Source organism: Eutrigla gurnardus (assembly GCF_963514095.1).
Source record: "Eutrigla gurnardus genome assembly, chromosome: 8".
NCBI classification, from domain to species: Eukaryota; Metazoa; Chordata; class Actinopteri; order Perciformes; family Triglidae; genus Eutrigla; species Eutrigla gurnardus.
Window position 1 is genome coordinate 16,841,478 of NC_139922.1, and position 27,845 is coordinate 16,869,322.

General features: G+C 41.3%; 1 protein-coding gene across 5 annotated transcripts in view; it reads left to right on the forward strand.

Moving 5' to 3' along the window:
- Positions 1-1,452: 1,452 nt before the first annotated feature.
- The window catches only part of espn (espin), a 37,792-nt gene continuing 11,399 nt past the window's right edge, over positions 1,453-27,845 (forward strand). The window contains exons 1-12 of one of the 5 annotated variants that reach the window (XM_084016458.1): positions 1,453-2,241; positions 4,414-4,607; positions 11,142-11,328; positions 11,676-11,858; positions 12,988-13,119; positions 14,918-15,173; positions 15,495-15,778; positions 19,670-19,831; positions 21,962-22,199; positions 22,966-23,013; positions 26,256-26,404; positions 27,310-27,696. In XM_084016458.1, the coding sequence (XP_083872584.1) occupies positions 1,897-2,241; positions 4,414-4,607; positions 11,142-11,328; positions 11,676-11,858; positions 12,988-13,119; positions 14,918-15,173; positions 15,495-15,778; positions 19,670-19,831; positions 21,962-22,199; positions 22,966-23,013; positions 26,256-26,404; positions 27,310-27,696 (2,565 nt within the window). In that variant the 5' untranslated portion in view covers positions 1,453-1,896. The remainder of the gene's footprint in view (positions 2,242-4,413; positions 4,608-11,141; positions 11,329-11,675; positions 11,859-12,987; positions 13,120-14,917; positions 15,174-15,494; positions 15,779-19,669; positions 19,832-21,961; positions 22,200-22,965; positions 23,014-26,255; positions 26,405-27,309; positions 27,697-27,845) is intronic. The other 4 variants (XM_084016457.1, XM_084016461.1, XM_084016459.1 and 1 more) reach the window with 4 other exon arrangements.

Sequence of the window (27,845 nt, forward strand, 5' to 3'; positions counted from 1 at the left end):
AAGCCGCTGAAGCGCAGAAATCAATCAACCTAATCTGACTGCGCAGAGGCAGAAAGTGCGCAACCTGATGTGAGGTTGTAAGTTTTCTTATTATGATGTCAGCTTCCAAATCACTCGGGGAAAATATATAAACACGTCTAAGATACTTAGAGACGAGGCTGAACACGAGAACATACTGGCTTGGATTTAAATAGCTTCCACACAATGTACAAATACAACCCCTTAAATCAGGAAAAGGGCTACACTGTTTTGGTAAACAAAATGTACACGTGATTTAAATATATATAGATTATAAAGAATATTCGTTATTCTTTTTGGATCCACGCATGTGAGATTGCTAGTGATTTAGAGAAGCCAATACAAACTGACGACTTGACACCTGAACACCTTCGCAGGTGCAGCTCTACCTCGGCGAACATGAAGCGTTCCTGCCACCGTTTGGTGATTAAAAGTATTACAATTCATCATCAGGTTCATATGGGTTTTTGCTAGAGTCGTATCAAGCCTACTGTCTTCACTCAACTAAGTCAAAGCAAAGATCAAAATCTGTAAGGTGTGTAAAGCTGCGCAGAGACGTTTTAACCGAGTTATTTGACTAGATGAGAGAAATCTCTCGTCATATTCATCTATGCTTGAAAATAAAAGCTCGATAAAATAAATCCACATCCATCTACTCCCTGCATTAAAAATGATACTCAAGAAAAGGGAAAACAAATATTTCTCTTAGGGAAGAGGTAACTTAAAATTGAGATACTCATGTAACCTTCATGCTTTTACCTGGAAATTATATAGTATTTGTAATTTAATTAGTTACTTCGACCACTGATCACATCACAACAACTCACAATTAATATATCTTCACTATCCCCTATTAATCTCCCAGACCTATAGTTCCATTATTGCATCGATTGATCAGTTATACGATTACAGGTTCTCTTTGACTACAACAATTTAATTTAGCACACTAAACGTCTCCTGGGGAAAAAAACATGGCGTATTATACAGGATCTAGCTACACTAATAAAATTAAAAATACGTTAAGATATCTAAATACGAGGAGCATTGTCTTGATCAAACCGTAATAGCTCCACAACAGCTGAACTTCAACCCCCCACTAAACAGTCATAAAGGCAACACACATAAAGGCCAGCAGATGGACCTCTACCGTGTACAAGACCTTGGGTGTTCAGTGGTGCAGATTTCACTATATGTAAAATTAATGCAGGCGGAGCCGCATGTAACAAGACTGGGCAAATGATCAAAAAGTCCATATCTGAATAGGAGCTATGTATCCCCGGATTGGGTCTATATGACTGACAGCCAGCATCACAGTGGACCGTCTCTGTGCTCCGAGTTTAAAGTAGCCTCTTCGTACTGCCCCTTTAACTTCTGAGCCGATTTCCAGAAAGCAACAACCTGTAACCGGCTCAGCGATCCTCCCCCTGATGGATTATTTAACAGGCGCTGAGTCCCATGTCGCCATCTGCTATAGGAGCAAAACACTGCGGAATATCCTCCGAGGCGCATCGCAGCACACACGTCCGCAAACAGGACGCACAAACAAATTAAAACAACCAGCTACACCCAACTGGCGCAACAGGTGTTGCGCATCCTGCGGGCGTCAGAGGGAAGAGGCGGGCACAGCACAGACAGCAGGTCGGTTTATCGCCCGGATAAAGAATGAGGGACTGAGTTTTATTCCAACATGTAAGAAGAGATCGCACAGCAACATGCGTGTGAACGGCACCGGCGCCTGCTTTTGACCGTTTTGCTGGGGGAGGATGTGCAGCGCCGTCTGAGTTTTGCAACTAAAGGAACCGGGTGACTGAGATGATCTGAGGCTTCGTAAATACAATGCTGGCGCCGTCAGCACGGTGAAGTGATCGGGCTCAACGCATGCAACCAACGGAAGAAGTGGTCCAATCTGCAGCAGCAGCCGCGATGGTGGTGGAAGGCGACAGGACGCTGCTCGCCGCGAGGCAAGGCGACGTGCAGGCTCTCAAGGTGCAACTGGCGCAAAACGCGCTCACCTGCGACGTCAAGGACGTGCTGGGAGCGTCGCCGGTCCACCACGCAGCCCGGGCCGGGAAACTCACCTGCCTGCGTTTCCTGGTGGAGGAGGCAGGGCTGCCGGCGAACTGCCTGGCTAATAACGGGGCAAGTCCGGCCCATGACGCAGCAGCCACCGGTAACCTGTCCTGCTTGCAGTGGCTGCTGACCCAGGGTGGATGTCGGCCAGAGGTGAGCGACTTGAGCTGTAGTTATACAGGATGAAGTGTGGCAGAAAGTAGCCTGATTGTTTCTTCTCCTTGGTCAGGTACACAGCTAAGAGATGACAGCCAGGCCAACCTCTTTCACCTCACTAACTATTCACGCCTAAAACTTAACAGACTTTGCACTGGGAAATTAATAACATAAAAACACCTCGAAAACAATATTTAGACCATCATGAGACACTATCCACACTGATGAAATGCAAAAGGTATAGCAGCTCCTCAAGGTGACACATCTGCGTTTTTTCATAAAGCAAACCCAGAGAGAATATAACTGAGGATTATGTTGAGTGACTAAATTCTACACTTCTACACAAATTCTTTCACTGGTTGACTTTGTGTTGCTGTTCAAACAGGCACTTCCACAATTGGTCCGTTGACCACAATGCCAATAAATATGGCTTAAATCCGTGTTAAATGTTCTGCATCATCATGATTCCTTCATCTTGAGTGGTGATCTGATGTCAGTTTGTTGATAACCAAAAAAACCCACCAATAACAGATTTAGCATCAAGACATTAAGAGACAACAAACATGGTGACCTAACCATGAGTGCGGCTGAAAACGCACGCAAGAGTATGTCCGTGTTAAACGTCAGAATATGCAAACACTCTGAGAAACAGAAAGTAATGAAATCATTGGTCTTTTGTTCAGATTAAATCCCACTGTGCTGCACTGCCTCATGTTCCTGCATGCTAATAATGAAGTATGCAAAACTGGATTTGCAAAGCTAATATCCTGTAGACATCACATACAGTAACGCACGCAGGGCACATATAAAAATACTTAATGACAGTGTAGTTTGATATGAGAGTGGGTGAGGTGTTTGATAAGGAGTATAAGCTTTTATTTACCTCAAAGTACTTTTACATCAGGGAAGAAATGCAGTAGGCCTTTTGAAGGAGTCTTAAGTAAAAGCTGTAGTTGTACTTTGGCATAGCTTAGCAGTTATGGTGTGCCCTGTAATTCTATCGACATTTACTTATACGCAGGGCATCCTGCAAGGTATCCTAGCATGCTTTAGATGAGTGGCAAGGGACCAAGACCCTCTTAGTCTGAGGTGACAGTGCTGATTACTAAAGCACCGAGCTGACCCGTATTTCTCGAGACCATCACAACACAAACAGAAGTACCAAAACCAGAGTCAATCATCATCACAGTAATAAGAGCTCTATCGTCTATTTGCCGTCTCCATTCCTTCCGCTGCCTGAATGAGTGCCAAAGAAATGCCCCGCGCCACCAACTAACCGATAAGATACTTGGCTGACATTAAGTGAAACCTATCAATTACCACCGGCAATACAATCTACCTGATGGGTTATCATCAACGTCAGCTTTCACTTTTCCTACCGTGTCTTTTGCTTTGTATTACTGCACTCTGATCCTGATTTTATCGGACATTCATGATGTTCATCTGAGGCACTCCACTGCCTTCTTTGTTGACTCAAGTATTAATAGCCTACGCATCATAGAGTATGCAAATAGACATTTCTAATTTCCATGTTAGCTATTGGTATATCTCTTGACACAAAGCATAAAAGTATATTACAGTGTGTCTTTTCTGGCTCAGCCGATTAAACTGTGAGTTTGATTGCAATCGTCAGTCTATGCGTTTTCAGGAACGAAGGTAAGCGTTTATATGTGAGCAAGGACTTATTTCCTCACTCAAAAATGTCCCCTACTAAATCACAGCATGCAACGCTTTGAAGTTTGAAGTAAATCAGTCAGCAGAATCATTCAAACTTACTTTATATAAACACACAAAAACCTAATAGTTAATATGGCCTGTTCATCGCACAGCAAAGAGAGTTCTTCTTTGATTCAATTCCCTTTCTGCTCATTTCAACAGTGAACACTAAAATATAGCTGCAACAAATACAGTAGTAATAAATCCATAATTTCTATTCATCCCTAAACTGGACTGTGATGGAGCAGCATTAATCTCTCATACATGCTGCTAATTTCACAAGAATATGGTCTCAGTGCTAGTTTCAAGGTATGCATGTTAATAATCAAGTACTCCTTTGAGTTTGTAAATATCGGATATCCTTTTTATCATTACCTTTAAATGGATTTTTTTTAAATGTCACAACTTCAGAATAAATATTTCATCACTATTCCTCTTTTGTATGATTGACAGGACCGAGACAGTTCTGGTGCCACCATTCTCCACCTTGCGTCCCGCTTCAGTCACCATGAGATCACCGATTGGCTACTCAAGAGTGGTGATTTGGACCCGGGGTCCTCCACCGATACAGGCGCCGTACCGGTTCACTATGCTGCTGCCAAGGGAGACCTGCCCTCTCTCCGACTGTTACTGGGGCACAGCCCAAAGTAAGAGCCACATGCTTTTGTCTTTGAGCTTTGTTATATGTGTTCAAAATCTGACCTGGCAGTGTGGTTTATAAATTGATTGTTTCTTTTCCCTGTTGTTGAAAGAGGATTTCATTTGGTAACTTGGATTGAAGGATGTTTTGAGCAGGGAATGCAAGGCTAGGTGTCATTTACATAAAGTACTACAAGATGTCATCTAAATAGATCAAGTGTTATATTTATTAATAAAAAGGAACAACATATTGTACCTTCCTTATGGATAGCATTCTAATCAGTGCTAAAAAAAATTCTAGAAGTTACTTCCAATCAACATCCTCTTTGATTCCCATCCTCTTTGTTTAGTAGTCCCACCTATTCAAAGATATTTTGATGTAAGTAATGTAAATTTGAATGAAAATATGAGGTTGTTTCTCAGCTGATAAATCTAAGAGAAGATTCATTTCAACTGTTCAACAGATGAGTTTGGATACAAGTTAGCATAAACATTCCAAATCAATATAAACGTAGGTATTTTTATTATATACATACATGGTAGGCTTTATGGTGGCTGTTATTTTTGTAGGCTGGAGTCAGTTTCCTCCTACTGATTTCAGACTGCTAGCACTTTAGCATGATTTCCATAACGTTAACATACATCAAGTGTATGAGAACCATGTCAACAAGCAAGTAAATGTCTGTGATCAAATATTTAGTTGCCAATATGACTGTTGCAATATTAGGTCCACTCTAAGGTTGCCAAGTATTTTCTCGATGAATTAATTACACTATAATTATATTATAGAACATCAGAAAAATGAAAAATGCCCAATTCATTATCCTGAAACACAATGTGATGTCATTAGGCGTCTTGCTTTTACAAGAACAGTCCAAAGATGTTAAAATTATTCTAATGCAAAACAAACAAAATATGTTTGTTTATTAAAATAGTTGCAGATGATTTTTCTATCGATTGAGTAGTTGTTGCTGTTTGCAAAGTGTTTGCGTGTGTGTTTGTGATTAGCCCTTGATGAATATCATCCCGTATCAACTCAGCGTCAGACCCACCAGTGTCCTGTAGAGATAGCAGACCATGACAACTAGACGGACACTGGTGGTGAGGCATTGTCTTTTCTGGAAAGCAGCACTGAGCACAAACCAACATCACAGTCTCTTCCTAGTCAGCAAAAGCTTGTTTGCAGGAAATTAGAAAACTACGGCACGTATTATTGAAAAAGCCCCTCAATGCTGTTTAATGTTATGTTTGTTATCCTGTGAAAGTAGAAAATGAAAAAAAAAAACCCACCTCAAACAGTACACACCACTGAGCCACCAATGAGGATATTTCATATTAATATTTTAGATTTATGTTTGATGGCTAAATATAACTGACACTTACAGGAAGTGAACAGGTATAGGGTCTAGTGACTGGGTCAGTGGCGTCGCAGTGGAATGGCGGTTGATTCCTCCCTACACGGGTGGTAATATATTAATGCTTTTAAACTGAAACCTGTTTATTTTAGTGATATTAAAGTGAATTCAGTACACAAACAGGTCTCTGTGGACGACGTTTATTAGGCAAGACTGTTGGCCTTGTTTGGTTTGTTTTTCAGTTTAGCATTATTGATAGCAACATATGTCTGGTTATAAAATAATAAAAATGGAAAATATGGAGATAACTGTAGAGCAAATGGATGTTCTCTCTGATGTTGGCTTCATCCACCAACAATGACCACTAACTGATGCCATAAAGAAATATAAATGTAATTTACGACTTAGTCTCTAAGCTAAGCACCCTTGTCTCTTGAATCGCTTTGACTTTGATAACCCGAGCAGGACGAGCAGCTTGTCCAGGCACTAACCTCTGTGCCTCCAATAATGTGTGGTTGCACCCCAGACAGGTGCATAGTTGCTGAAAATTTAATGAGCCCCAGGGACATGGTAGCTCCCTGATAGCTGGTCCCCATTCACTCTTCTCCACCGCCACTCGCACGGTTACTGTTTACTGTCTCTGTTTTCATCTCCACGGCGACACATGGTAGCGCCAACTGGTGATAAGATAATGAGGAAAACAAATCTGTTTGAATAGACGGGGCTGCTTTCTAGCCTCGGGCATTGTTCAGAATTTAACTTTGCAAAACAGAGATAGCATTCTTATTTCAGGGTTTATTACAGGCTGCACATTTGTATCAGAGAGTTGTAAGAGGTAATTGGATGGCTCAGTTTGTTCTGCTTGAAAAATCACAAGGACAACATGACCCCCTTGGTTACATCATCACTTTAGTAACTAGCAGCCCATTGATGGTAGAGCATGATGAGAATATCGCTGCACAGAGGTAATAGTACACCCACCACTGTGTGGTAAACAGTAAACACCAACTACAGTCTTTTACAGCGTTACACTAAACCAATGGTTTTAAGTTCTATTTCAGCCTCATACCTGTACCCTCTATTTCAAGACCGTATACTCCCACCTGAGCTTTGACCAATATAGACTTCTGAAGGCTGGGGGTCTGGTTTGAAGATTAAGACCAATATGTTGAGAAGGGGAGACCTCTGCATTAGGACATTCTAGGTAGTTAGCTATATATATATATTTTAGTTGGACACACAATCAAGATACAAAATCTTCTCATTTCTTATTGAGCCTTTTCTCACTGTTGTTTACAGTTGCTGAAGTATGTACTGTTTAACTCAAGTGGATCATACAGTCCAGCATACATTGTATTTATACTAGCATTCATTTCACCTTCAAAGAAAATATTGTTCCATTTTGTTCCAAAATGAGGCAGTTCATCCTGTATCCAAGCATCTGTTGTAGTAGCAAGGAGAGGTTTAAATACAACATAAAGTGATTAAGATAGCTGATAACACTAAGTGTTTTCTAAGATGATGAATGAAGGTCATTTTTGTTGGTCAGGTTGGAAGAAATTCTACGTGAGCCTGATGCTTTCTGTGCATCCAGTTAACAAACAGGTTAAAATAGTGCTCTTTCCAGCAATGAGTCTGTTTTTAAGTCAGGTGGTGCTCCGCATTAAATTTACACATGGAGAGTAAGGGGTAAATAGGTGAAAAGAGTTGTTCCACTCAGCCAACTCTGCAGTTTTTTCCTTCAGCACTAATCTTCTTAACTTCTTGGTACAAGACAAACAAACTCTGTTCTCTTTTACAACAAAAGGTTTAAACTGATTAAATGCAATGTAACTTGCCATTTTAGGATGCTTTCGGGCAGCAGGCCCACAGTACTACAACTGTACACTTTGTAAGATTATTGTTACCAAGTTAAAACCTTAGACATGCAATTCTTAAAGTCAAGTATTACATGCTCCTCCAAAGGTTTAAAAACTCACTACATAAACCTGCGATCTGCATGGGTATCAAGCTGAACACAAGGCCGTTTGATTTAGCTATGATTATGTGTTGCATCGGCATGCGGCAAGTGTTCTGCTCACATAAGACCATATCAAACGTCTCCGTGTGTCCCAACATGTTGGTTGCCTGTGATTTAATTGTGTTGTCTTTGTGTGTTTTTTGGGCTCTGTCTACAGTTGTAGCTTGTAAAAGAAGATATGGACGAGAGCTGCATATTATGTAATCTGAGTATCAAATTGACTAGAATTGAATAGAAATGTACAATCAGCTCACAAAGCTTAACAAACAAATTCACCACAACATTCTTCATTATTTAGACAGGAAAAACCACAGAGAAGCTTACGAGCCTCCATCAGGCAAGAAGGCGATTTGTGTGACACCAATTACTCTGCCAGTAATGAAGATAACTTTGCTCTTTGTTACCGCATACATGGGGGTAAGGGAGCGGACAATTACTGGGGTAAATTACATATAGTAGCCGCATTGGAAATAGATCAAATGTCTGCTACTTTGTGCTGAAGTGTATTTTTTTCTCCTCCGAGTAACAAAGTGACTAACGAGGAAGTGACCCTTGTGTCACTTGCTAGCTCCGTCGTCATACAAGGCTAACCTCTTTCTGAGCTCTTAGAAATCCACACCAGTTCCACCAAAAGCGCTTCAGTGGATTGTTCAAGCTTCCTCACCTGAGAGAGTTGTAACAAAGGCAGCATGTGCTTTCTTTGAATCCGTTTTAACTCAAATACACTCAACATTGTCATAATTGTGGTTAGATTAATACTTTGTTGCCATACAGGCCTAAGTGAGCAGGTGAACTTGGGCCCACTTTGGTTACACTTGTCAATAATTAACCCATTGGTCCACTTCCTGATGACAGAACCATAGATTTCCTTGCATTATTTTTAAATATTTAAAGTGTGCTTCTTCATTATATAGTCTATTTTTCCTGAAACACAAGTCTGAGCTTTAAACACATTTCGGACAGCACTAAAGATCTTATTGAAAGAATGTGTATGTTTTTTTAGACTCTGATTGATCATAATAACAATCTTGCATGTTGATGTTTGACACATTATTTGAATGCAGGGTCTTAAAGGAGTCATCACCCGGAAATCGCAATTTCTCTTGTTAAAACATGCATATCTGTGTTTGACCTCAGTTGAAACTTGCCTGAAAGGCTGGAGTTTGAAAGTGGCGCCGTTTTTTCGCTTCTGCTCTTTTTCCGAACAGGAATAGCACACAAGGGTGTGCATTCCTAAAGCACGAGATTTTGATTCTGCGCCTTCGGTGACGTCACCGTGGCGGCTACTTGCATAAGCCCACCCCTCTTTCACCACCCAACCCCGCCCCGTCCGCTACCTGAAATCGCCGAAGCGCCGCCATTATGTTTTGGAGTCTGCATGCAGGCAAGCCCCCCCGGCTCTGTCCTTCCTGCGGCGAATCAACGCGCGCCTCATTACATATTATACAATGCACATCCGGACCAGTCAAAACCTCGCGCGTAATCTCGCGTGATAAAATCGCGGTACGAAAAAGGGTCAGAACAAGCTCAATGTTTGATTAAAATTTTTTTTTTTTTTTCTAATAAGTTTTACGAATTGATCCAAAGCGATCCAAGGGGGGCTGGATACGTATAAAACCAGGTGATGACTCCTTTAAGTTAACACATTTTTGGCCTTGAGCCACGTCTTTTGGAGAGAAAGTTTGGCAGGGTAACGTTAGTGTCTACAAGATCCATCAGTCCACTTAAGCCCCGTCTCTCATCTTCTCTGCTCCTCCTCACCTACTCAGTCTGTCTACTGGCAAGCCTTTGTGAAGCTGCCTCCAGGAGATTTGTCACAACAGCACATTCAGCCATTTTGTCATTTGTCAGCGACTGAGGTCAAAGTTTAAAAAATTTGACTGCAGCAATTTGTTACAATTTCACCACAGGTAGTGACTGCTCTCCCCACCCCCGTAGGAAAGCAATGACAAGGCCAACCCAGGGTGGCTTTAAGTCGGGCAAAGCCAGTGGAGTGATAACCCTCTTAGGAGATTCATTGCTCATTTGTCAGTGTCCAAATAAAGCACACCCTTATGGGATTTAGTGGGGAAGCGCTCATTCACTCACTGACCCCCACTGTGACTGAAAAGATCTGGGACAAGGAGGGATACGGGCACAGGATTGGCTTTTGTCAGAGAGGCGGGACTTAGGGACTTTGGAAATAGGAGAGCAGGATTTGGCTCAGTGTGACTGCTGTCTGCTCTCAAAATAGCCGACGGCTGACACTGACAAAGGGATGTTTTCCTGTCACTTACCTGTTGCATTCAATCTACAGTGACACATCCAACCTTTCGGACGCATGTCTGGCTTCAAACAGCTGGAGGACTATAAACAATTATTTGATTGCAGTGTCAATTTGTTTATGGGATCATTATGAGTGGATGGAAATGAATTGATCAGAGTACAGTGCTTTTGCCAAGAAATCTTCCCAGCCAATCACGAAGAACCAGTTGAATGTTGAGAATAGTAACATCAAATTTAAATAAAGGTTGTAGTCTTTATTTTAAAAGACTCACCATACTTTAACTTGGACGTCTTTTCTGGGCTGAGCTGCTATCGGCTTGGGGGAAATGAAAAGTTAAAGCCACAAGAATGCTCCACAAAATGCATTATAATTTCCTGAATTCCCATTATTAATAAATCCTCACGTTTTGGTTTACCACCAAGATCAACCAGGAATTGCTGAATAATGAGCAATCTGGTAATGGGCCGATCACAGGCAGCCACCTGGCTTATTGCCTGCTAAGTAACCACCCCACGAACTTGGTAGTTTCCTGACTGAAATCCCTCTTTTACATTATCACATTTTTTCCAGTCTCAGGAGAATTTAACTTTCTTCCCATTAAAATTACAATAAGGAATTAAATTAATTGACCTAAGACAACAACAACAGTGTTTTGTTTTGTTTTTTCACAGGCTCTATGTTTTTGCATTCTATTCAAATGTTGCATTTGAAACCCGAGCTCTCTTTAGTTTATTTGAACTGAAAAGAAAATTGTATGTTGGTAATAGATGAACAAGTAACTGTTCTTTTTGTCAGAACTTAGGTTTCAGGGATGAAGGAAGGACAGGCTGTGACAAACAACTTTAATTGTATTAGGTTTCCGTGTGTTTCTTAATTTACTTCCTTGTTTAATTTCCCCCAGTGTTGTCAATTCCCAAACTAAGAATGGTGCCACACCGCTCTACTTGGCCTGCCAAGAGGGTCACCTGGAGGTCGTCCAATACCTGGTTAAGGATTGTGGGGCAGATGCGAGCATCAGAGCCAATGACGGGATGACACCTCTGCATGCTGCTGCCCAGATGGGCCACAGCACCGTCATCGTCTGGCTGGTATGTTGGGATGTTCGGACACTAACAAACAAGAGTACATTGACCTATTCCTCGATGCACATCCCATACTTAATTGGTTTATATTTGTATTCATTTTTTTAAACAAATCTGATTCAATTTAATAATGTACTCCCAAGACCATGATCATGCAGATTCATTATTAATTTGCTTAAGTATTAAATAGTTATATTTAATAGCGTTATAAATATATAACTCCCCAAGTCTGCTACGTATCTCATATTCAAATGACTATGTTAGCACAAATAGAACTTAGTTGCATCGTGACCAGGTTTTCTAGAATTTGAATGTCAAGGCCATGTTGATATTTGTCATCCTCCCTCCTTTAGATGAGTTTCACAGAGATCAGCCTGACAGACAGGGATAGTGACGGGGCCACGTGCATGCACTTTGCAGCCAGTCGTGGCCATGCAAAGGTGCTCAGCTGGCTGCTGCTGCACGGCGGAGAGATCGTCAACGACAACTGGGGAGGAACCCCGCTTCACGACGCTGCCGAGAATGGCGAACTGGAGGTGATTTGTGATTTTTGACCTCAGTAGACCTCAGCTGGACTGAAATTAAAAGTGAAATAGAATACGGGGAAATAAAGCTCTTCCTTTTGACTTTGATATCAGTGAAACATATGGCATGCTATTAGAATGTAAACATCTTCTGAACGTGAAATGAGACTTGGTGTATACATTTTTAGTAAGTGACTTTATGCAGAATGATGGCCTTCCTAATCTGAGCAATAGCAGAGAAGATTTAGAAGCACAACTATATGAAAAAACAATATTCATATAAGTTAGCTAGGAGCATTATGGTTATTGGTTGTTTTCAAAATTAGCCATGTGTTTTGAATAAATTGCCTCTATTTTATGGTTTTACCACCACTCTCACCTTCTACTTTGACTAATGTTTTGTTGTGTCCAATTCTGGTCAGTGGGCTGTTTCAGCACAAGCTCCATGTGTTTGGAGAGAAAATTGTGTGTTTCGTCTGATATTCGCACTGCATAAGAAGAGTTAGAAAGGGAACTCCAATGAAACAGACCCCGATGCTGACTTACATGGTGCTGGCCCAAGTTTGGGAAGGGAGAGATCATTGGAAAACAAGTCAATGTCAAGCTATGGAAAACAAGTCAATGTGGCAACACAGCTTTGTCACTCAGAGTCTGGTTTCCATCTTGACAGGAGGGTTTCAAAACAGATGTTTGGTTGATTTGGTTTACCAGAAAGATTTATATTAAAGATGATGATGGTTTGCCCCAGTATCTGCTTTTAGGAAGGATATTTCATTTCTGTTACCTATGCAGTAATAAATGAGCAAGACTGTCCGTCATTGAATTAAGATGGTCAGTGACTAATCAGGTCATAATCCTGGTGAGGGTCTTAGTATCTACTCATCTATGTACATGTGAATATGATTTAACAAATTAATTAAGTATGCATCTGTTTTATAATGTACAAATATATTATTTTCTGTTGTACTGTAGTGTAAATGAGCAAAAACTAAACACTGTAGTCTACACCCGAGTAATACAATTATTCAGCCAGTATTATCAACTTTTTACACGCTTTGTGCATAACTAATCATCTACCAGGTTTTGTGTATATTAGATTTATTCATATCTGACTTCTACCACTGTCTCTGTCTCTCTCCAGTGCTGTCAGATCCTTGTGGTCAATGGGGTGGACCTGGGCATCAAGGACCAGGACGGTTTCACAGCAGCAGACCTTGCTGAATACAATGGCCACTCCCAGTGTGCCAAGTACCTGCGCACTGTGGAGAACATGGTAAGAGACTAAGAAGGAAAAAAGCAGGTGTTGCTCAGTCTATCTTGATTAAATCGTTGGATGTTCCTTTTATATCTAATAAATATCAATATAATCATGTGCTACTTCCTTTTTCCAACCCACTGCAAGCCTTTAGGTGAGTGGCTGAGAACCCAATTGGTGGCCCAGGACAACTCTTGACTTTTTATTACTAAACACTTCTTTATCACACACACAGAACACACTGGGGCTGTCAACAAAGCAACGACATTAAAATATGAAAAATAATATTTGATTATGAAAAAAAGATTGCTCACACTAAATGCACTTTCGGTCAAGCTGAACAAGGAACAATTCATCAAGAACCATATGATGACAGAGACCACAGCCAGAGAGAAACACTGTTAATCAAGCATTACATCATGTAAACAAACCATGTACCTATCAGCTGTGTGCGCCTGATCAGACTGGTCTGTTTGTTCAGCATCTGAACAAACAACAACAACAACAGCATTTAGTACTTAATGTCTCTGACAAACAGTAATACACCCATTTTATATTGTGATATTTACTGGAAATCACACACAATATAGCCAACAGCAAGTAGGAAACTTACAGGTGATCTCCTGGTGATCCCCACCCTACCAGCGCCCACCTTATTTAGGACATTTGTCTGAAATTTGAGGCAACTGGACAAAAATGGCAAGCTCACGCATAAGTCACATGATTGGTTTAGTTTGCTTTTATTGCTGGGATCGCAACATGGCAACTTCCTGGAGGGACCGACTAGGGCCTAGACCTGTGACAGGGGAGTCATAAGTAGACTTGGCCTCATTTTAAGGGGTAGTTGCTTCAGTGTTTGTCGAATGATTACACAATATCTCAGACATATGTCCTACCGATGTGTTTTTTGCATTGTCAAACACTAATTGGTCTTAAGGGAACTCTACTCAAAACAAGAAATCATAACAGCATTTGTTTTAGAACATTCATGGAGCATGGCATGTGAACCGCCCAGTCAGCATGAAATTATAATGAGTTATGTCCGCTATAGTGACTACGACTTGTAGTTCAAATTCTGCATCATACCAGTCAAACATCTGATTATACATTTTTATAAATTCTTACTAAGGTGGTCTCCCAGAGCCAAACTGCAACCTTGGAAAACACAAGACGGCACATTGCAGCAAAAAAAAAAAAAAAAAAAACAGCTGTAGCTGACCCAACATGTCCCTTGACTGACATCAGTATTTCTCTGCTAATTGACAGATCTATTAGCACTTGATATACAGTGGACTCCACAGCTTCCACCCAGTGATATCCCCAAGTGGCCAGAGGAATAATGACTCCACCACTCTGAACTCTGTGGTGTGTGGGAAACATATCCCCCCCCCTCTTGTATTCTTCCCATTAGGGACATTCAGCAGAGTCCTGCACTGTGGGAAAAGCAGAGGACTCCAGAGTCTTTTTGATCAGCTGTGAGATGTTTCATTAGTGTGCAGTAATTAAAATTGTAACGATGTTCTCCCCAAGCAAGTCATCAGGGACTGGGAGGTAGTGGAACTGATGTGCTCTTGGTAATTCATATTAACTAATTCCAGTATCAGTCGTGTGTGTAATGACACTCTATCCTTTGACATCCAAATCAAATTAACCAGACATATTCTAATAATAAGTAATTACTTAAGACTGAATTCATAGATTAATGGTTTTGTTTTTTTAACTACAGTGGAAATGATATCCACATCTTGGGCAGTTCAACACACAAAACGATAGAATGTTTTCTATATTTGTATTAATGAATTGCATCCTCTAACAGAGTGTGGAGCACCGTGTTTTGTCTCGGGACCCGTCAATGGACCTCGAGTACAAGCAGCCGGACTCGGGCCTCTCGTCCCCCAACACCACCATGCACCCCGTCAGTCAGACAGCACACTTTGAAATCAGTTCACCATCCAGCTCCCTGTCCAACTACGACTCAGCCAACTCCAGCCAGTCCAGCACTGGGGAGAAAAGGAGCAGCGTAACAATGCCACGAGGTCCGCCCGCTCAGCTGAACGCGGTCGCACACACAGGTCTGCAACACATGTTTTGTTGAATTGGTGTTGTTGTTCAAATGTGTTTTGTACATGGATGAGCAGGTGGAAGCCTCAACTGAGCCTTTACTGAAGAAAAGCAGGCATCATGCAGCAGATTGCTTAAGTTTATGTCACAGGTGGATGGCATACTGGTGCTGCACCCTAGTGGACTGTGTGCAGATAGTTTGTTTTGGACGGACAGGTGGACCATCATTTAAGGAAACCATGTTTCTAATTCATGTTTGAATGATGTAAAGCAAATGAGTACATGTTGGAAAGGTTTACTTAATGCTTTGTTTTGCCGTGTCTTTGTCACAGGGGCATCAGATTCAGCCATTTCAGACATGCAGGCATATATGGACATGCTAAACCCAGACATTGGCTCCGACATGACCAAGAAGAATGACATACCTTCTGATGCTGCCTCCAAGCTCCCAGCTCCACCGACCTATCCACCCCCGCCTCCCCCACAGTCTCCCCCGGCGCCCCCTCCACCCCCGGCCTACCCAGCACCACAGCCCCCTCAGGAGACGACGCCAGCCGAGTTCCTGAAGGTGAAAAGCAACTTACGACCTGTGGAGAGCAAACCCAGCAAGACGGAGGTAAAAACAGCAGTGGTGAGCTCCTGCTTGAGTTCAAACGTTTAAGCTGTTTGTAAGTTGAGCCTCAGAGCTGTGTGCATATATTTCCTCATCAGGCAAACGGACAGTGTCATAATTTCTAGTGTGTCCTCCATGGGATGATCAATGGCAGGATATCATATACACTAGGTTAGGTAATTTTCCCTCAAACATGCATAGATATTTTTGGGAAAAATATAGAAATATTTGGAAAATGTTTTGCAAAGCCTGTGACATGACAAGCGATATGGAGCAATCCTAAACAAGCAGAAGGACTGGGGTGTTCGGGATGAATTGGCCATTAGCTGCAATGTTCCCTTGTGTCTAATCAGTTTGCTCCAGTTGGGCAATTGCTCTTGCGTAACAATGTGCCTTGTCCGGGTGCCTACAATGACGTTATTGTGTTAACATGGCTAACAAGGCTAACAAAGACGCTCATTACCGTGGAAGCTCCTGACACACAGTGGCTGTGATGGGTTTGATCTTAATTCCATTAATTGATCTGGCAGCAGATGACTCAAAAGTGTGTTTAAAAGGAGCAGCAATTAAAATTGGCATCAACAGTGCTGCTTCTGATGTTTCAGTGCTGCCTTGAGGTACATTAAAACTGGTTGTTAGGTTGTTCTAATTGAATTGTAACTGGGTTGTTCAGAGAACACCGAAATGTACGACAAAGATAATCAAACCGAGTGATCACTTTCACCTCATGATGAATTTATCTCCTGGTTGTTGCCAGGCCTTCCAGTATGAAGATAGCAAGACGCGACTCTTTCTAGGTTTGAACGCCACAAACATAAGATTTTTGCTCATTTAAATCATTGTTTTTGCATTTATTATTAACGGAAGCAAAATATATATTTTTTTAATTAAGTTTTTATCCTGCATAATAATTTGGAGTAATATCTCTAAATTAGACTCATTAAAAGGTTGTCAGTGGTGTATCACTTCACCTAAAAGCAGAAGTGCAGTTTAAAGTCAGGGAGCGGCAGAACCAGCTCATTTGCTGGGGGAAAAAAACAGATTGTTCAGTCAGGCCGTGTGTATAGATCTGCTATTATCTGTATAGTCAGTTGTTGTTGGGTATTATAAAGTCCAGATGTAGCAATAGTGTCCTGAGTGAGTTGTGTTTGTCTGGTCATATGGGTGAGCGTTTATAATTACTGCCACCAACTCTCCTCTCTGCAACCTGGCGACCAGCGGGGCTCGCCCTCATTAACAATTTAACAAAAGCTAGTGCTCAGATCACATGCACACATGCATGCGCGCACACAAACACACACACAATTAAGATCAGTGTCTACCACATACATTGGGAAAAACAATCCAATCTACCTTGGGCGCCATAGTAACAGGGAGCAGTAACCTATTCCAGGAACACAGCCGATCAGATGGACTGATCCTATAACATTTAGACGTGTTACAGCCTGGCGTGTTAAAAAACGTATTTTAGAAAACTCTGAATACAGATGTAAGTGAAGGAAACTATCGGCTTTCTCTGCTGGCACTTCCCCACCTCATTTGTCTGTATTTGCCTTGAGTGAAGTCAAATGTTTCGTGTGAAGCAACCAAACAAATGACTACTTTGCCTCTCATGCCTCTCTTATTCCTTACATGCTGTAGTCCCTCCAGAAAACTTTGAGCTCTCACCCGCTAGTAGTATATATTCTGCTGCCAATTCAGGGCACTGAGCGCCATAGTATTCTATTTATCCTAAAGACTGAGAGATTTGAGTTCAGTCGGCCATGGTAAGGGCAGCAACTGGGTCTTTTTTCTTTGCATAAGAGGCAACGGGGCAGGGTAGGGGAGTGTTTGGTCTGCGGGCTGGTGGTGACATCATTGCCACCACTGTGGCTGGCCCGATAGGTAATTGATGAGGCCTGTGGGTAAAGTGAGAGGGCAGGTAGAGTGACAGGCGTGGCGCTGAGCGGAGAGGAGGTGACACTCTGGATTTGGTGACAGCTACTCTCTGGGCTTTGTAGATGAGGCTCTGTCCAGACTGGACGAGAGCTGCAGGAGAGGATTCTTAACTCTAAGGTAAGGTGGAGTACTACAGCTTTGTCTTTACCACGGGCAAAAGTGATGTCATGGAGATGTTAAGGCTGCAGATACAGAAAAGATAGAACAAATAGTTTTGCGTATTTCCAGTTTCTGGATCCATGTGAACGACTATATGTTTGAACAATTAATGTGTTGCATGTTGTCATGTACTTTCCTTTGTGTGAAATTAAGTTTTTATTAATTTGTTTAAATGGCACAAACAGCCTTCATGTTGTCTGGGGGTTTTGCAAAACCGCATGTAGACGTGCTGAACCACTTCAAACCGCCGCCAGGCTAAACAAGCTTTGTATGCAAATGCATTAGTGTGTAAAAACAAATATATGGATATGTCTGTCAGCATAAAGTCATTGTTACGGGGAGAAAGGTGGTGTACGTCTATGTGAGGGATGGCGGGGGGGGGGGGGGGGGGGGGCAGCTAAAAAGCTTTGTACGTTTGCTTTTGCTGGCCCACCTCCCTGGAGGATGACAATCAAACCATCTGTAGTGCTCCCCTGCTCACATTACCATCCCACCTGATGTGTGCTCAGGGACCATTTCTGTGACAGCAGACATGAGTCAACAGGCTTATAAGAAGTCAGAACATGACACCACAAAAGGGGAAGAGGTCAGGGGTCAGCTGTCAATTATTTCCGCTGGTATGCTGGTGGTTGACAGCTTTCAAGTTTAATTCCTTAGTCACATTTACACACCATTTTTGTGAAAAATGTAATACCAAGCACAAGATTAAATTACATTTTTTGAGACAACTTTTGTTCACAATAAATGCAAATTCAAGGCTTTTTGCTTTAGGGAAAATGTCAAAATGCAAGTTGAGCTTATCTCCTGCTAATGTCTGGTTATAATAGTTTAATAGCAGCATACACATCGACAGTTGCCAGTTGCCTGAGATAGATGTCAGGTGGAAAGTGAGAGTGCTCAACTGAAAGGACCATGCCAGTGACCTCTCACCCTGCTCTGTGGATGGAAGGGCCATTAATACAAATGTGAACTCTGATGTTCTGTGGCCCCGCAGTCTTTACATGAAACAATGCTGTTTTACGAGAACTGAACCAAAGCCTTGTTATGTTACCCATATAAGTCTGCTTTGGTCACACGAGAGAGCTAATCTGGCAACAAAAGCTACTAAGTATGTCTTACAGTATGTTGGCCCACATATGACAAAAGTAGGGTTTAGCCATTCAACTCTCAGTATTTCTAAAACATCAACGATTCTGTTATTTTGTTAACAAAATACTACGGTTAGCAACGATCGTTTTAGAATCATAATTCACCATATTGGATTTATATGACTCCTTTTTTAGAAATGAATACAATATAATTGTTTATTACTATACAAAATGTTCTCCACTACTTTTACCTTTAAATTCCTTGAATGACAATCCATTTAGTATACCTTTGCTTTGGGCTGCAAATAAGTAGTATGCCAATTATTTTCTTTATAATTTATTGAAGGTGATGTTGTGTCCAACAGTACAAAAAAACAAGCTTCAGTTTACAATCATGTAAGAGAAAGAAATGCAGATAATCCATCACAGAAGATAGATCCGGGAATGCTTGATGAACATCAACAACAGTCGACATTTTGATTCATTCGACTAATCATTTCTCCTTAAATTTAAATAATTTAATATCACAATGTGCTTATAAAACCAAAAAAAGGCAAGGTACAATTACTTTTTATCATAATATCTATTTCCTGTATAAGTGGGCTGAAGTTTAAGTTTTAACAGGATAATAAAAACATTGAGTGAATGAGCAAGTTTAACCAACACTGTTTAAAGTTACAATATTTTCTGACTGTTTTTTTCTCGTAAGCAGCTGACTCCTGGAGAAAACCACGACAAACTGCGGCGCGTGGATTCAAACAGGAGGTCAAGGAGCTTCAGCAAGCAGCCCAGTACTGGAGACTACTACAAGTCTCTGGGCAGCGACACAGCAGAGCCCCGAAGGAGAAAAAGCATGCCGCCCAATGAGGAGGTGAGCCAGATCTTTGCTGTTTATAACATCAATATGTTCAATGTTTTGACATCATCCAGTTCACTAAAACAAGTATATTGAAACATTATATTCAGGGTTACCACTGACATCCTGTCTAATATTTGTGTACCTTTTTTTAAACCCTTTTCTCTTGATACATTTGCCTTGCAATACTTTAAAATACAGCAGAAAGTCTGTGTTTCACTGTCCTTTGGATGTTATGCAGATTTGTTCATTAGGGAGGTTATTTGATAAAAGTTACTCTTTTATGATAACATTTTAAGCTCGTTATTTATATCATAACATATAATAATATAATAATGTATTGCCATGTAATTTAGCATGTACAGCAATCATATATTGGCTGTTACTAACAGATACTGGTGTAGGACTTTTGTATGTTGCCCAAACATGCTGTTTAGGGTTGTGTGTGCACTCCTTATAAAAAGGTCCTATTCAGGGTGAGATTTAGCTGAGTGATGGTGTGTTGGCATTAGGTTACCACAATGACGGCACTATTTGCCTGTGCATTATGCAACTCGGCATGTTACATAGTCCTGTGTCCTCCTGAGCTTTTGTTTGCCACCGGATGCAAACTTCTCCCTCATTTCCATTGACTCTTGAGTCTCCACCCTGTTGTGCAAACTCTCCAAGAACCTACAATTGAACAAACTCCGAACAATCCCAGATCCATGACCAGGTCCCAATCCTGCTGAATCTTTTAACTTTTTTCTTTATCCAAAAATCTGTTGTATTTATGAGCTTGTTTTAGTGACAGATTGTGATATCCTCGAGATTTGTGTTACTGATCACATTATCTACAAATGTGTGAAAATATAAAATGTTCATTCATCATGAGGGAAAAATATTTAGAATGTATAAAATGTCCCCATTATTTCATTTTATTTGGAAATTGTATAAAATTCTAAGTAAACATTTTGATAGGGCTTCTACTGACTAATCCACTGTGAAGTGAAACAAAATCATGGTCATAAAGCACCTGTTTGGTGCCACATACTCACACAGGCAGCTGAATGAATAGAGTCTGTTAGACTCTCATCAATGTCCCTGGAGAGGTGTTCTTATAATCTCATGGGTATCAGTAGCGGGGGCATTCCGGTTGATACGGACTACAATCCACATTGAGCCAATTAAGGTCTCAGTGGGGCCCCTCCTGGTCTCAGAGGCACCCTAACAGATGGATCAGCTAATCAACTGGAGCAACGGCACGTGCTGCCAAGACCCATCTGGACACAGCCCTTCCCCCAACTCTCTGGGGGGGGCAGGGGGGATTGAAAAATAAAGGCGACAACAATGGCGAGCACGCGTCTAAAGAACTAAGGAGGGGCGGGGTCAAGTTAAATGTCACGGCCCATTAACTCGCTTCCAGCAGAGTTATGGCACGCTTTCAGAGCGTGTCAGACACGTGCATGCTGGGGGGCGTGGAGGTTAAAGCACTATCACTTGCAGTGACAGATGGCTTCGCCCCACTGTTTCCCCTCAAACTTTCCCCTAGAGATTATGTCATATTAGCTCCGTTATGAGCAACAGGGTGCCATGTCCTTATGAGCTGATTAAAGATGGCAGGAAGCAGAGGGAGGGCACATCTAATAGGGCAGTGTACATCTGTCACCCTCGACAGTCTATGAAAGAATTTAATCGTCATTCAGCCCAGCACGGGTTTCAACTGGCATGCCTATGCAAGCAGGGAAAATAAATAAACCATCCCAGTTTCATATTTGATAGATTTTTTTTCAAATAAATAAAATGTATTTATTTTTTTTCGAGTCAAAGAAAACGTATAATGATTTAGCAGATTGTATTGTAGTTTAATGTTTGTTTTTTTATTTTTGCTAACATTATTTCACAGGTTTTAGGAATATGATAGAGGAATGAAATGAAAAAGTCACAATTATTTTCCAGAGGGGGAAAAAAAAGCTTTGGGAAATTCATTCTCAAGTGGTGTTTAAATTTAAGTATAATATCACCACCTCCTGGGTCACCTGTCACATCCCTGTTTTCAATGACCCAATTTTGGCTACCAAAACAATACAACAATTTGGTTGCTATAAGTGAATGGGTAAATACAGGACTAATTCAGCTGTGTGCCTCGCCCTTCTCTCTGGTCAGGGCTCCGTGTTATTGGAGGAGCCTACAGACAGCCCCGCTCACAGCTCAGAGAACGGCACCACAGAAGAATCGGCCACGCCTCCACCTCCTCCACCGCCGCCTCCTCCTCTTCCCCCATGCAACCCAACACCAGCACCCCCACCGCCTCCTCCATTGCCCCCAGAGATGCCAACCACCCAGAATTACTCTGCCAGTAGCGCCTCCAACAACCAGCGACGCCTGTCTTCCTCATCAGGAAGTGAGTGCTTTACCCCCCCTCTTTTTCTATCCTTTCATCTTTTAATTTCTCTTAATTTCCTACTCCCCCACGACACTTTTCTCTGGTAAAATGAATGCTTATACACATTATTGTACAATTGCAATGTCCTGGATGCAGCAGTCAGTGTACCTTCACAACGAGGACTAGAAGCATGCATGTAAACTGTGGCATTGTGACCATTGCAATTTCTCCAAAATTCACATGTCCCAACAAGTTTTGAAAATTGAAAAATTATTTAACTTTATACCTGTTAACATTCAAGATCAACACCATTTCTAGCAGAGAAATCTCACTGAGTGATAAATCACAACAAAGTAACAAATAGCACACGTAAGTAAATGAAGCACAAGAAACATATATCAAAGATTCATCATTAGCATAGTCTGTTTGAACTTCAAAGAAGATGAGAAAAGCATCCCAAAATAATAATTACTTTTTAAAAAACAGTCTCGATGTCAAACAGTAGTAACAAGAGATAAAATAAATCAGAAACATAATTTGTATCTCTCTTTTTCATAATAATGAACATTATACCAATGCTGTTCTATTTGATTTTATTGATTGGCAAGCCAACACTGTTCTTCCTGTTGATTTCATTTTTCTCTCCCTTAACCCCTTAAATGTAAATTTCTGTTTACATGTTCCTTTTTTTCATCTGCTCCACCTGTTTCCTCTGTTTTGTTGTTTGTTTGTTTTTCCCCTCTTTTTGCCTGCCATGGTTTGTCCTCACTGCTGCTCTGTCAAGATATGTCTGCTTCTCAGGCAGAGGGAGGGGCACAAAGACTGATGAAGAGTAAGTACAGACCAGGATGTCAACTAAATCAGTTCACTCATCGTACACAGTGAATTTGATTTGAGTTAAAAAAAAAAAAAAAAAAAGTAGTTCTAAACAATCCGTGTCCAATCATCCTCTTTGTTGATTGGACTCTCCCTAGACAGGCTGATATCCACTATCAAACAGTCAAAGACAATTTTGCACCGACTGTAAATTTATAGTCGACAAGCGTACTCAATGAGGTTCTCTGCAAATTTGAAAAAACACCGCATTTACCAGTCACAGAGATATCAACAACCTGTGTGATTTCTCAAAACAGCAGCTGACCTGTTTTTTTTTTGTTAAATATAAAAAAAAAAAATCACCATCACAGTAGAAAATCAAGCGCCAAATGTTTTAGGTAATTCATTTATAGCAAGCAATGTTTACGCTTTTTATTCTCTTGACTTGAATTGAATTCTCATCTCAGTACAGCGAAGTACACTACTGTGGTTTGAGACAATACTCGATATACAGCATTGTTATAAACCAGTAATAAACAGCAACATCCATTAAGCTGTAAAGTATTTATTGCTCCATTTAGGCACATTTTTACAATCATTGTACTTTCTCTTTACATTTCGTTCCCCAAATATCCAATTGTCTCATCTATTTAGCCTCCACCTGCTGCCTAATGGTAGGATACCAATAAAATACTTGCAGCTAAAGAGCAGTGTGTGCGAACTAATGGCATGATTCCACGTTAATCAGGTCATAAACGGGCAGTTAGGTGGTCATAAAATTAAAAGCCACCAACACATCTGAGAGCTCAAGATGAATTTACAGCCGAGATGCTCATTGTGACGATGGCAACAAACCAGGTGGCTGATTGAAAAAGCTGCTGCAACGTTGTATATTGTTAGAAGTTCCCTTTTGTTTTCTATAAGTTAACCGAATGGAGAGGGCACTTTCTTTGATAGATTACAGGACACATCTCTTTCTTAAGTGCTTTGCGGCGGAGCAGCTATTCACGGATACAGCAGCAGCTGGAATTTTTAAGCCAGAGCAGCTAATCTTTTGTGCCGTGACGTCTATCATGAGAGGTGATTTGTCAAATGTTCCCTACCTGTCAAAGCCCCACCCTCCTTTACACTGCCGAGTCCACACCTCTGAGCCTAAACAGAATTTAGCTAACGCACTCAACCTTTGACTCCAAAAAGGTACAAATAAGTGTGTATTCAAACAGATTTAAGTACACCACCTTCAGTCCGGTGTAAGTTTTTAGCCCTCAAACACCTGATTGTGGATAATCAAGTGTTTCTGAAGCTGTTCAATGGGGAAATGGATGAAGGTAGGCTGCACATATTGCCAAGACGAGATATATTGTTTTGTGATGCATTTACATTTATGTAAGTAGGTAAGAGTTTAGTAGCACTCATTGGACCCGGCAATGAAGATCTATTGAATAATACAATTTGTTACTGACCCTAAAGAGCTGTTACATGCTGTCGTAAAAGTGTGTCAGGGTTCAGTAGCCATTTCATTTTATTCACTAACTTTTTACAGGCAACAGTTTGAAGTTGTACAACTGCACATTGTATCAGCGTCACCAGTCTCTCTTCCTTACTCTGTAATTCAGTAAATGTGGCTGAATGCTTGTCATGAACGAGTGTGTGATTGAATTGTGTGTCAGGTTTGCTGCAGTGAGGACTGGTCAGGAAGGCTGGACCAGCAAGCTAGGGATTGAAGGGACTGTGTGTGTGTGTGTGTGTGTGTGTGTGTGTGTGTGTGTGTGTGTGTGTGTGTGTGTGTCTCTCTGTTTGTGTCTGTCTCTCTAACATCCATCCATGTGTGCGTGTGCATGCGTGTTAATTCCTGGCCGGCTTGCCAATGGCTCGCTGTCACTTCCAGTTACTGGTGATTCCTTTAGATTTCCCCCAACTGTGATGATGGGTCTTTAATAGAAAGCTGCTCTCTTCTCCCAGAGAGAGAGAGAGAGAGAGAGAGAGAGAGAGAGAGAGAGAGAGAGAGAGAGAGAGAGAGAGAGCGAGAGAGAGAGAGAGAGAGAGAAGCAGGGAGGGTGGCAGGCTAGCGAGGCTTTTTGTCCAGCTAGACCATTGTGGTCGCCTCTACAGGGAACACTTAACGGAAGGATTTTTCCCCCCATTCCCCAAAAACAAAATGAGTGATCAATGAGGAACTGAGGATATTCAATTCATTGGAGGTTCACTAAAACAGGTGAGGTATAGCTGTTGGCCTTCGGTGTGTTTGGGGCCAATATGTGAACTGTAAATGTTAAAAAATATTTATGTGTATCTGCTATCATAGTGAGTTACATTATCACATTTGATCAGAGCTACTTTTCCCAACTACATCTTAAATGTTTGTTGCATAGATACAACTAAAATGATAGCTGCCTTGTTTTCCATTAACACTGGAGTTAACTGTTTGAATATATTTTAATTTGGTCAGTCATATGTTAATGGTATAGATTTTAAATGTTTATGTCTTGAAAAAACATTTACGTACAAATCAACAGAAATGTGACCTCGCATGTAAGCTACTTCTCATCCCGTCAATCCTTACAAAGGGAAAATAAAGTTCCTTTGTAATGGTGTTTGCAATAGAGGTCCTATTTGAACACCGTCTGAATTTGTTGCATTGTTCACTATAAGCAGATTAGGGCCCATGGAAACCTACTCCTTTTTTAAGTTAATGTTCAGCAATAGCTTAGCTGTGTGTATGTCAGGTGACATTGGAAGAAGTTGTGTGCCTCCTCTCTTTGGGTTCAGTGTAGTGAAATAATTTGAAATGGCTCCTCCCCATGTAATCCTAGCTCAATGCAACTTTTTACTGATGCAATAGTTGTCTAATGTGTTGAATTACCATTGAGTTATTTGCAATGTCATATACAATGGAGTTTGGTAGATGGGAAGCCATTTGCTTAATGCAAATTGTGTTTGGGAAAGACATTTCTAAAGGAAACCCATGGAGTTATAATGACAATGCAAATCAATGTAAACCAATTCAAAATAAAAACTTAGAAGGCTTATCCTTGAAAGACGGGGGCTCAGTACACCGTAATGAACGCCCTTCACTGTGCAACATGCTCCAGGTCAGCATTGCTACCTGCCTGATCGGATGAAATATTTAACACTGAAATGCCACCCAACCCTTCTCTCTCTCTCTTCAATCTCTCACTCTCTCCATTTCTCTCTCCCCCTCTTCTGTCTCTCCCTCTACACGGTTTCACTTTTCCGCTCCAATCCTTTTGTCTGCAGGCACAAAATCTTTCAACATGATGTCCCCCACTGGTGACAACTCGGAGCTGCTGGCAGAGATCAAAGCAGGGAAGAGCCTCAAGCCAACACCTCACAGTAAAGGCTACACCACTGTATTTTCCAACAACAGTGGACCCACAGGCAACAACGTAGGTGCAAAGCCTTCCACCTCTACGGACGCTTATGTAACTGTCACTGACAAATACAAAATTGCTCATTTTAGCGTTTGATGTCAACCCGGCTCTCCATTTTAAAACAAGGAAAATGCAAAGACTCACTGACTTAAATGAATATCAGAAATTAACCAAAATTATCCCAAACCCATCAACGGTGTGATTAATGTATCCAGCAACATGCCTGGGACACCTCTCCACATCATTGCGGACCAGCGAACACTTCAGTAATGCTTCATTTATGACCACATCAGTGCACCTTTATGAATTATAATTTAATTTGACGGAAACAATGCAAAGGAATTCACTAATGCGCCAGGATTTTTACCCCAGAATTTGTTAATTGTCACTTTTAGAAACTGAGCACAATGTTTGTGAGGGGACACTGTTGCTCTTTGAACTCGATGGATGGATCACTTCCATCATGGGAACTGTAGTACCGTACTTGGCTGTATTTAGATATAACATTACTTCTATCCCAGTTTCTCATTCTAATATAGTCTCACAAAGACCACATTACATTGCTCCTTCTAAATTTATAAGTTATTTCACTCCAAAGTATTGTCATTGGTCCCCTAAGACTGAGCAGAAACTGGCAATCCACTACCTCAATTACTTAAAACACATTACAATGTCATTATTTATTACTGAATGAGTCGAGATATATATATATATATATATATATATATATATATATATATATATATATATATAATATATAATTGAATCTTGGCATTCAGTGGTACTTTAACTTTCCTCAAGAATGTCTAATACAGCTTTCTTATTGTTCGTTTCCAAGGATATAATGAAATAAGAGTGTTGTTACTGGTACAGTTTGGTCACGCCCCATGTTCTACTGTCCTTTGTTTTTTTTTGTGCAGGAAAACTCTGCATCTCCACCAGAGACCCGCACATCTAGCCCACCTGCCAAGCAGCCATCCCCGCCGCCATCCAATACATTTGTCAGCTCCCCGCCCACCACCCCCAGCCCCAGCCCCAGTCCTAGTCCCAGCCCCACTGGCTCAGGATCTGCCAGGACCATTTCAACCTCTGCGAGCTACGAGCAACTGTCCTCCAACGCTGTGATCAATGGGAACGGTGGCGGTACAGCAGGAGCAGAGTCGGGGCGAAAGATGAGCCTTGCAGACGTGGAGGCGCTAGTGCCCACTCACGATGAACAGGGGAAGGCCATCCCTGAATGGAAGAGGCAGGTGATGGTACGAAAGCTTCAGGTCAAAATGCAAGACGAGGAGGACCACAAGCGCAAGGTAAGCATGATGTTGCAAAGCTGTACAAAATATCTACAAGTTTTACGGTGTCTTAGCTATCCCATTTGTGGTCCTGTAAATTTAAATGCTCTGTAAGCTTGATTGCATTCAGCTTCAGTTCGACATAATAAGCAACACAAAGGGGATAG